Source organism: Hemitrygon akajei, chromosome 8 (assembly GCF_048418815.1).
Source record: "Hemitrygon akajei chromosome 8, sHemAka1.3, whole genome shotgun sequence".
Taxonomy (NCBI): domain Eukaryota; kingdom Metazoa; phylum Chordata; class Chondrichthyes; order Myliobatiformes; family Dasyatidae; genus Hemitrygon; species Hemitrygon akajei.
In genome coordinates this window covers 66,502,648-66,514,097 of record NC_133131.1, presented here as the reverse complement: position 1 = coordinate 66,514,097, position 11,450 = coordinate 66,502,648, and the positions used below count along the sequence as shown (strand labels likewise).

At 41.6% G+C, this 11,450-nt stretch overlaps 1 protein-coding gene across 2 annotated transcripts in view; it reads right to left on the bottom strand.

Annotated features, from left to right (window-relative positions):
- Positions 1–9,402, bottom strand: part of slc5a8l (solute carrier family 5 member 8, like) — a 78,126-nt gene extending 68,724 nt beyond the window's left edge. The window contains exon 1 of one of the 2 annotated variants that reach the window (XM_073053953.1): positions 9,359–9,402. Coding sequence is in view for 1 of the 2 variants with exons in the window: in XM_073053952.1 (XP_072910053.1) it covers positions 9,283–9,290 (8 nt within the window). In the remaining variant the exon portion in view is untranslated. Of the gene's footprint in view, positions 1–9,282 lie in introns of both variants that reach the window. The other variant, XM_073053952.1, reaches the window with a different exon arrangement.
- Positions 9,403–11,450: the final 2,048 nt, after the last annotated feature.

The window sequence follows — 11,450 nt, the reverse complement described above, 5'->3', positions numbered from 1 at the left end:
GTGCAGTCAAGTGCCATTTCCTTTGTCATCTCAACCCTTTCCTTTCTCTACAACATAAAGTGCACCTTTGCTCACTTTCCAGATCTCTAGAAGGGTTCTTCAACTGAAATGTTGTTCTTGTTTCTCTTTGTGGATAATGCTTGACTATCCAGATGCTTCAGACTTCCTCTGTAGAAACATAGAAAACCTACAACACAATACAGGCCCTTCGATCCACAATGCTGTGCTGAACATGTACTTACTTACAAATTACCTAGGGTTACCCATAGCCCTCTATTTTTCTAAGCTCCATGTACCTATCCAGGAGTCTCGTAAAAGACCCTATCATATCTGCCTCCACCACCGTTGCCAGCAGCCCATTCCACACACTCACCACTCTCTGCGTAAAAAACATACCCCTGACATCTCTTCTGTATCTACTTCCAAGCACCTTAAAACGGTGCCTTCTCATGTTAGCCATTTCAGCCCTGAGAAAAAGCCTCTGACTATCCACACAATCAATGCCTCTCATCATCTAATACACCTCTATCAGGTCACCTCTCATCTTCCACCACTCCAAGGAGAAAAGGACAAGTTCACTCAACCTATTCTCATTTGGTATGCTCCCCAATCCAGCCAACATCCTTGTACATCTCCTCTGCACCTTTCCTGTAGTGAGATGACCAGAACTGAACACAATACTCCAAGTGGGGTCCAACCAGGGTCCTATAAGGCTGTAACATTAGCTATCTGCTCATGATCTCAATCCTATAGTTGTTGAAGGCCAATACACCGTATGCCTTCTTAATCACAGAGTCAATCTGAGTGTCTATGGACTCGGACCCCAAGATCCCTCTGATCCTCCACACTGCCAAGAGTCTTACCATTAATACTATATTCTGGCATCATATTTGACCTACCAAAATGAACAACCTCACACTTTTCTGGTTGAACTCCATCTGCTACTTCTCAGTCCAGTTTTGCATCCTATCAATGTCTCGCTGTAACCTCTGACAGCCCTCCACACTATTCACAACATCCCCAACTTTTGTCTCATCAGCAAATTTACTAAACCATCCCTCCAATTCCTCATCCAGGTCATTTAGAAAAATCACAAAGATTAGGGGTCCCAGAACAGATCCCTGAGAAACATCACTGGTCACTGACCTCCATGCAGAAAATGACCCATCTACAACCACTCTTTGCCATCTGTAAGCAAGCCAATTCTGGATCCACAAAGCAATGTCCCCTTGGATCCCTTGCATTCTTACTTTCTCAATAAGGCTTGCATGGGGTACCTTATCAAATGCCTTGCTAAAATCCATAGACACTACATCATCTATGTCTCTACCTTCATCAATGTGTTTAGTCACATCCTGAAAAAAATTCAATCAGGCTCATAAGGCATGATCTGCCTTTCACAAGGCCATGCTGATTATTTCTAATCATATTATACCTCTCCATATGTTCATAAATTCTGCCTCTCAGGATCTTCTCCATCAACTTACCAATCATTGAAGTAAGACTCATTGGTCTATAATTTCCTGGGCTATTTCTACTCCCTTTCTTGAACAATGGAACAACATCTGCAACCCTCCAATCCTCCGGAACCTCTCCCATCCTCATTGATGATGCAAGTATCATTGCCAGAGGCTCAGCAATCTCCTCCCTCATCTTGTACAGTAGCCTGGGGTATATCTTATCTGGTCCCGGAGACTTATCCAACTTGATGCTTTCCAAAAGCTCCAGCACATCATCTTCCATAATGTCTATATGCTGAAGCTTTTCAACCCACTGTAAGTCATCCCTACAATCACCTTTCCTTAGTGAATACTGAAGTAAAGTATTCATTCAGTAAACACGAGAAAATCTGCAGATGCTGGAAATTCAAGCAACACACACAAAATGCTGGTGGAACACAGCAGGCCAGGCAACATCTATAAGGAGAAGCACATTTCAGGCCGAGACCCTTTGTTAGGTGTGTTGCTATTCATTAATTACCACTGCTATCTCCTCCGGTTCCATACACACTTTTCCACTGTCACACTTGATAGGTCCAATTACCTCACGCCTTATCCTCTTGCTCTTCACATACTTGTAGAATGCTTTGGGGTTTACCTTAATCCTGTCTGCCAAGACTTTCTCACGGCCCCTTCTGGCTCTCCTAATTTAATTTTTAAGCTCCTTCCTGCCAGCCTTATAATCTTCTAGATCTCTATCATTACCTAGTTTTTTTCAACCTTTTGTAAGCTTTTCAAGTATTTGAATCAGTTTCATTATCAGTTTAAGCTTCAGGAGCTAGGAGACGTGTCCTTCCAATAATGCCTCTAAATGTTGCATGACAACATCTCAGCCCTGATATTGTAGGATGTCATAGAACCATAGAGCAGTACAACACAGTCTATCTAGTTCATGCCAGTCTGTTTTTCTGCCTAGTCTCATTTATCTGTACCTCCATCCTCTCATCCATGTACCTATCCAAACAGGCCTTAAATGTTACATCTGAATCCCAATTTACCACTTCTGCTGGCAGCTCATTCCACAGTCGCACTGCCTTCTGAGTGAAGTGGCTTCCCTTGCATACACCTTGAGTACTTTACCTTCCACCCTCAACCTATGGCCTCTAGTTAACTAACTTGACGGGAAAGATCCTGCATGAATCCACCCTATCTACATTCCTCAAAATTTAGTATTCCTCTGTTTGATGCCCCCCCATTCTCTTGCGCTCTATGGAATGAATTCCTAACCTATTCATCCTATCCCTGCAACTCAGGTCCTCAAGTCCTCAAGTCCTGGCAAAATCAATGTAAATTTTCTCTGCACCTTTTCAATCTTATTGATATCTTTCCTGTAGGTAGGTGACCAGAGCTTCACACAATACTCCAAATTTGGCATCTCCAGTGTCATATACAACTTCAACATAATGTCCCAGCTCCTGTACTCAATGCTCTGATTTATGTAGGCCAATTCACCAAAAACTCTCCTTCTGACCTTATCTACCTGTGACACCACCACTTCCAAGGAATTATAGATCTGTATTCCCAGATCCATCTGTTCTACCACACTCCTCAATTCCCTACTGTTCACTGTGTAAGTCTTAACCTGGTTTATCCTCCCAACATCTCATACTTGTCTACATTAACTTCCACTGGGCATTTTTCAACCCACTTTCCAGCTAGTACAAATCATTTTTGCAGACTTTGATTCCTAATAGTTCCTAATAGTTATCGATTCCAGTCTATGCTGCCTTGTTCTTTTGAGTGACTGTAAATGAACAGTTAATGGACTGCTGTAATACACCACTATCAACAATTGCATCCTCATAATCTTCACTTCCATTGTAACATGCAAGTTTATTATCAATACCTTCAAACTCTTCATAGTACCTAACTTGTTGAAGTAGCGAAATAGTTCCATTTTTACTCCCGGCCATTCCTGACATCACCAAGCCTGAATGCTTAAAACCGCAGAGAGCAAAGTAGTTCTGAATTGTCTTACTGTTTACAAGTGCACGTGACTGACACAAATTAGAAACTGTTTCCTGTCTCAATTAAGTGGCATAGCATCCCAAATGAACAAAGGGAATGCTAGCTGCTTTCTTGATTCATTTTTGTTCTTGAAGAGCTATCTCAGATAAGTGGCTGTCCTGATTCACTGAGGGCCCAATTACCCAGAATCCACTGAACTTGTATATCATTTCCCTTGTAATGCAATAAAATAATTTACTAACAACTGACAGCAGGCTCACCGACCTAAAATTTCCCAACTTGTTCTTAGAGCCTTTCTTAAACAATGGAACAGCATTAGCCATCCTCCAATCTTCTGGCACCTCACTGGTGGTGAAGGATATCTGATCTCTGATAAGTTCCTGCAGTTTGTGCACTAGCCTCATTCAGGTCCAAGTAAACACCTCATCAGGCCATTGGTATTTATCCATCCTAACTCACCTCAAGTAACCCCTCTTCTGTAATCCATATACAGTCCATGACCTCACAAGTTTCCCTATTGACTGTGTCTTTATCCTGAGTAAATACAGGCACAAAAAATCATTTAAGATCTCCCCCATCTATTTTGTCTCCATGCATAGATGATCATGCTGATTTTCAAGAGAACAACTTTTGTCCCTTGCTATCATTTTGCTCTTAATACAGCTTTACAGAGGCCTTTGGGATTCAGAATCACCTTGGCTACCACAGCAATTTTGTGTCCACTTTTAGCCCTCCTAATTTCTCTGTAGTGTTCTCTTGAATTTCTTATATTCCTGAAATACCTCAATTGGCCCTACCAGCCTCTACCTGATATGCCAGGGTATCAATATCCCTCAATAACCAAGGCAGCCTAAATCTGTTAGCCTTACCTTTTATTCTAACAGGAACATACACATTCTGTACTCCCAATATTTCACTTTCGAAGGCCTCCCACATACCAAGCATCTCTTTGCCAGAAAACAATCCATGCCTACGTGATTCCTTCTTAGGCATAAAAAATCACCTTGGTTCAGTTTAGAATCTTAAAATTAATGGAGTTCTGATCACTAGATCTACACTTACTTCTGTCACCTGCACTCTGTTGTTCCCTAAAAAGAGATCTATTACCATACTCGCTTTAGTTGGGACCTCTACATATTGATTAAAAAAAAACTTCCCTAAACATATTTGACAAATTCTATCCTGTTCAGTGCTTTTATATTATGGAAGTCCCAGTCAATATATGGAAAGATAGATCACCTACTGTCACAGCTTCATATTTCTTGCAACTATCTGCTATCTCTCTACAAATTTGCACCTCTAAATTCCACTGATCACTGGGAGGTGTATAATATAGTCCCAACAACATGATCATTCCTTTGTTATTCTTCAGTTCCACCCAAATTGCCTCAATAGATGAGCACTCTCATATGTTCTTTTGAGCATTTATGTACCTTTTCTTTTATGAATAATGATACCCCTCTACCTTTAATACCACCCCCTGTATAAGACCATAAGATTATGAGATATAGAAGCATAAGTAGGCCATTCAGCCCATCAAGTCTGCTCCATTATTCAATCATAGGCTGATCCAATTCTTCCAGTCATCCCCGCGCTCCTGCCTTCTCCCCATACTCTTTGATGCCCTGGCTAATCAAGAACCTATCTATCTCTGCCTCAAATGCACCCAATGACTTGGCCTCTACAGCCACTTGTGGCAACAAATTCTACAGATTTACCACCCTCTGACTAAAGTAATTTCTCCACATCTCTGTTCTAAATGGACATCCTTCAAGCCTGAAGTCGTGCCCTCTTTTCCTAGACTCCCCTACCAATAGAAATAACTTTGCCATATCTAATCTGTTCTGGACTTTTAACATTCAGAGATTCCCCCCCCCCCCCCCCCGTCATTCTCCTGAACTCCAGGGAATACAGCCCAAGAGCTGCTAGATGTTCCTTATACGGTATAATGTCTAAAACTATAGAATCACCGACCATTGAACTATGAGTCTACCCCTCTTGCAACCAAGCCTTACTAATGGCTACATTATCATAATTGCATGTGCTTATTCATGCTCTAAGTTCTACAATATCCTGGCATTGAATTCAGAGCACCATGCTCAACCTTTCAGCTCCCATCCTTCTTTACAATCAAATTCCAGTTCTTACTTAGAGCAAGACCTTCATCTTTGTTAAAATTCCGGGACTCAGGTCAGCAGGATTCCCTGTGAATATGGAGCAGTGTGTATCGGCCAGACAGGAAATGCACATCAAGGAGCACAGGAGTTGTATCTGTTTGGGTTACCCAGAGATATCAGCAGTAGCAGAACATTGTATTCACAATGGCGATAGGATTGACCGATGGCACAAAGCTGCTGTGCCGTGCCAATGTCTTAAGGGACTGCCTGGTGATGGAAGCCATTGAAATAAAACTAGAGAAAAAGAATTTTAACAAAGGCAAACCTCTAAGTAAGAACTGGAATTCGATTGTAAAGAAGCTGGGAGAGTGGAAACCTGATTGGATGAGGAATAAACAATCAAGAGGGATGGATGACAGGGTTATAAATACCACCGGACTTGACGTGCCCAGCCGTCATCCCTGATGAAGATGGCAGAGTTTGTCAGTGAAACATTGGTTATAATTGAAACCTGAACCCTGCTGGAAGCCCAAGAAGAGGTTACAATATTTGTCATATCTGCAGGGAAAGTACTAGATCCTTTTTCTCTTACTATCTACTTTCCCCACAACCATGCCATTGCTGCCCTGCCACTCTGGTTCCCACACCACTGCAATTCTAGCTTCCAACCCTAACCCAAGCAGCACTAGCAAATCTTCCTGCAAGGATATTGGTCCACCTCTACACAATGTACAAACTGTTCCATTTCTACAGATCCCAACTGCTCTGGAAGAAAGCAGAATGATCCAAAAATCTGAAGCCCACCCACTGCTCCATCTGCTAAGCCATATGTTAAACTGCTGTATCTTCCTACTTCTTAGTTCACCAACACGTGACACAGGTAGAAATCCTGAAAGCACCATCCCGGAAGTGTAGTCTTAATTTAGCACCTGAGCTCCCTGAACTCACTATTGAAAGATTTTGGAGATGGTGCTTGTCATCCTCACCAGTAACAATGCTGTCATCCAAGTAACACTGAGTAGCTCCTGGTCCATAGCTTTCTGCTAGAGTGCAGGTGCAGACGCTACTCCAAAAATAAGCCTGTTATAGCGATAAAGCCCTTTATGACTGTTTATGGTGGGAAACACTTTGGACTCTTTTCCATCTCCATCTGTAGGTAGGCCTCAGTGGCTAAGTCCATTTTGCCGAAATGGTTCTTTCCAGGTGGGTTTGCAAAGATATCCTCTATCCTGGGCAGAGGGTATTGATCTACTTTCAGTATTGGGTTGATGGTGACCCTAAAATCATTATAGATCCTGACAGACCCATCCTTCTTGGCTACTCAGACCATTGGCATTGCTCATACGATACACTCAGCTTTGGAAAGAATTCCTCCAGCCTTCATGCGATGTAGCTCACAGATGCTACAGGAACCAGATGGGCTTGCTTTGTAAAACTTGGGTATGGCATTTTCATTTAACTCTATTTTACCCTTGCTATGTTTGAGTTTTCCAATACCATCCTTGAACACTGCTCTGGCATCATTCAGTACCTTTCTTAATTCACTTTCAGTTGACTCTATTGCAAGGGATGTAGCATGCAAATATTGGATGGATCTCCAATCAAGTTGTAATTGACCGAGTCAATCATGGCCCCACAATGCTGGCCTTCCTGTTTCTACCACATGCAAACCCATTATAGTTTGTTGGTTGCTGTATTTCACAATAGAACCATAAAACACTACAGCATAGTACAGGCCCTCCAGCCCTCCATGTTGTGCCGACCCATATAATCCTTTAAAAAAAGTACTAAACCCACACTATCCCATAACCCTCCATTTTTCTTTCATCCATGTGCTTGTCCAAGAGGCTCTTAAATGCCCCTAATGTTTTAGCCTCCACTACCATCCCTGGCAAGTCATTCCAGGCACTCACAACTATTTGTGTAAAAAAACTTACCCCTGATGTCTCCCCTAAACTTCCCTCCCTTAATTTTGTACATATGTCCTCTAGAGTTTGCTATTGGTTGTCCTGGGAAACAGGTACTGACAATCCACCCTACCCATGCCTCCCATAATCTTGTAGACCTCTATCAAGTCCCTTCTCATTCTTCTACACTCCAAAGAGAAAAGTCCCAGCTCTGTTAACCTTGCTTCATATGACTTGTTCTCCAAACCAGGCAAATCCTGGTAAATCTCCTCTGCACCCTCTCCATAGCTTCCACATCCTTCCTATAATGAGGTGACCAGAATTGAACACAATACTCTAAGTGCTTTCTCACCAGAGATTTGTAGAGTTGCAACATGACCTCTCTACTCTTGAACTCAATCCCCCTGTTAATGAAGCCTAGCATCCCATAGGCCTTCTTAACTACCCTATCAACCTGTGCAGTGACCTTGAGGGATGTATGGATTTGAACCCCAAGGTCCCTTTGTTCATCCACACTCTTAAGTAACTGACCATTAATCCTGTACTCAGTCTTCTGGTTTGTCCTTCCAAAATGCATCACCTCACACTTGTCCGGATTGAACTCCATCTGCCATTTTTCTGCCCAACTCTGCAGCCTGTCTATATCCTCTTGTTACCTTAGACAACCTGCAGCTCCATCCACAATTCCTCCAATCTTCATGTCATCCACAAACTTACTCACCCATCCTTCCGCCTCTACATCCAGGTCATTTATAAAAATTACAAATAGCAGGGGTCCCAGGACAGATCCCTGTGGCACTCCACTAGTCACCGACCTCTCGGCAGAGTACTTTCCTTCCACAACTACCCTCTGCTTTCTTCCTTTAAGCCAATTTTTTATCCAAACAGCTAAGGTTCCATTTATCTCATGCCTCATGACTTTCTGGATGAGTCTCTGGTGGGGGACCTTGTCAAATGCCTTGCTAAAGTCCATGTAGACCACATCCGCTGCCCTACCCTCATCAATTTCTTTTGTTACCTCTTCAAAAAACTCAATCAGGCTCGTGAGGCACAATCTTCCCTTCACAAAGCCATATTGACTATCCATGAGTAGACTGTACTTCTTCAAATGCTCGTAGATCCTATCCTGAATTCAACTGCTTTTTTAAAATGTAAGTTGTGGTCAAAATGCTACTCAATTCATTCAGTATACAATATCCAGTTATCTGCTGTGCAATTAAACATGTCTATCTTTCTGGAGTAACCAGCCATTTCATCCTTTTGTTTAATTTATGATTATTATCACCTGGCGCTCACTGTTTGTGAATGTCAATCCATTTTCTGCCTTTTAAAAAAATTTATCTCAAGCATCAATCTCCTCTTCTGAAGAGATACATGCTGCACTTTTTTAAAACTTGAACGTTTCACTACACTTCAACAGGTAGGTAGTTATCTCGGGTCCAGTTTGAAACTCCTTTGTCACCACTATTATGATTTGTAACTCCAAAAGCTGATTGAATGTAAAATATGGAAGCAAGAGATAACATGTGTACTCTTAATTTTTCTTTAGTTAGGTGTGCACATATGACACAGTGATGTAATTATGTTTGCCATTCATGTACTTTTACATATGAATTATTTAAACCACAAAGAATGCTTAATTAAACAATATATTTAAAGTATTACTCAAATACTACTGGAATATTAAATACACAACAAAGTGAGATGCAGAAACAGTAAGATGAGTGTCACAGGAAAAACAAGTGAAAGAGAGAGACACGGAAAGAGCAAGTCAAGGATAATAATGTCTACCTCAGCATTCAAAAAGAAGCAACTGGTTTCAGAATTTCAGGATGTGTGTACTTGATTTCAGTGTGATTGTACTAACCCAGTAGAGGCTCCAGGAAAATGTTTCTCACACACTGTAGACTGACATAAAATACGTAGTGTTGCACAAGAGACGGACGATGAATTTAATGATTGCAGCTGTAAATGAGTTACAACCCAGGTTAATGGAAATGTATACTTGTGCGGGATGAGAAGAGCTATGAATTGTCAGCGTTTTGCAAAATAGCCAGTGTCAATGACAACATCAGAGAATTAAACCTGCTAAGGGTGATGTAGACAAAATGTTGTGCATATTGTTTAAAAATATTGTGACAGTTGTCCTATACTATTTGTATGTTATTTTAACTTGTACTTCTATTTTATATTTAACTAAAATAGCAAGTTTCTGCTAATTATTACCATATTAACTTCTTACGAATCAGTGTAAAATTAGTTTTCAAATTACTTGCATTAATGCATTATTTTTGTTTTGACAGCGTAGATTTAGACAATGCCATTCTGAATGTCTGATTTTTACAGTTCTTTGATTCACATCAACAAACAAGTGGATGGCAGTGGAAGTGGCGGGGATGGAAGAGCTAGATATCCATGAAGTGTGTGTCTTGTCAGTGAGAGCTGGGCTCGAAAATGCCTTCAGTGTCAGGGCAACTTTGAATACAGTCAGCTTCTGCCTCTGCTGCCACCAGAACCACACACTACTCAGTTTACTTTAAGTACTCCTTTCCCAAGCTGTACTGAAGAATTTGCAAATTATGATTCTGCCCATTGTAAAGATTTCTGAGCCAGTTATTCCCTTGACTGTAGGTGGACAACAAGTAGATTTCTTGGCAGATACTGGAGCCATCCTTTCCTTAATTTGTGCTTCCAGATGGTCAGGAGAACCTTGAGCAATGAATCAGTTAAGTGTTGTGGGACTTACAGGACAGCCAGTCTCTTCCTGTTTCTCACAAATTTACTTTCCAGATTTGGAAGAAAGCATCAGTTTCTTATTGCACGAGACCCACTGATTAATCTGTGGGAAAGGGATTTCCATTATGAACTTGGATTACACTGGTGTGCTCCCTGAAATGATTACATCTTCAAGTACCAGAAATGGAAGAGATGACTTTATGCCTGTTGAGGACTCCACTTGAAAGAAACCTGGTACCTCCCAACAAATCCTTGTCTGCCAAAGCATTGATTATAGTTATGTAACTGCTACAACTATTGGAAGTGCACTCAGTGTTAGGGAAATATCAGTGTCTGACATCCGAGTGGCATACAGCCATCTATTTTACAGCGCATTACTCTGCTGAAGGTCCGGACCATCTGATGAACACTCTGTTAAGCAATTTCTGTAGGACCATCACAGTAAGCCCTTCTCTTACTGAAAGAGTGCTCTTTTCACCCTCTGACAGCCTCAAAGCTGTTGCTGCCACTGGAAAACTGAAACCTGATGCTGAGCTGCTTTTTAAAATGTCACCTGATGTAAGCCTGCATGCTATTCTTTGGGTTACCACGCAAGCACTTTATGATCCACTTATCTCCCAGAAACCTGCCGTACCCTTTCAGTATTTCCCAGGCAACTGTCTTCACATATAGTGAACTTACATCCTATGCCATCAACTTTGAAAATCAGGTGCTGAGCCTTTTCCAGACACAGGGTGATGAGTTAACCAAGTGGATTTCCTGTCGAATCAGGAGTGAGAGAGGAGGCAGCTCACAAGTTCGTGAGTGAGATTTAAAAAGGAGTGTCTGTGGGCTTTTGGTGATTTCTCACAGCCCAATCAAATTGCAATTCATTAGCAAGGGCAACTAAAAATAAGGCAGGGACAAGTGGAGTGGCCATTGTTGGAGTGGACCATTCTTAGTGTGGGGATGATTTGGCTTATCAGAGCGAGTTAAATATCTGGTAAGTTTCTTTTTCTTCATTCTTCATTATATGTCTGTAGATCAGTGAGAATGGCTCCAGGTTCTGTGCTGTGTTCTTTGTGTGAGATGTGGGAACTCTGGGTGACCTCTAACCTCTGGGATAAACACATCTGCAACAGGTACAGCAAACTGCAGCTCCTCAGAGAACGCGTTAAGGAACTAGAGCTGCAGCTCGATGATCTTCGGCTCATATGATAAACTGAGGAGGTGATAGGAGCTAC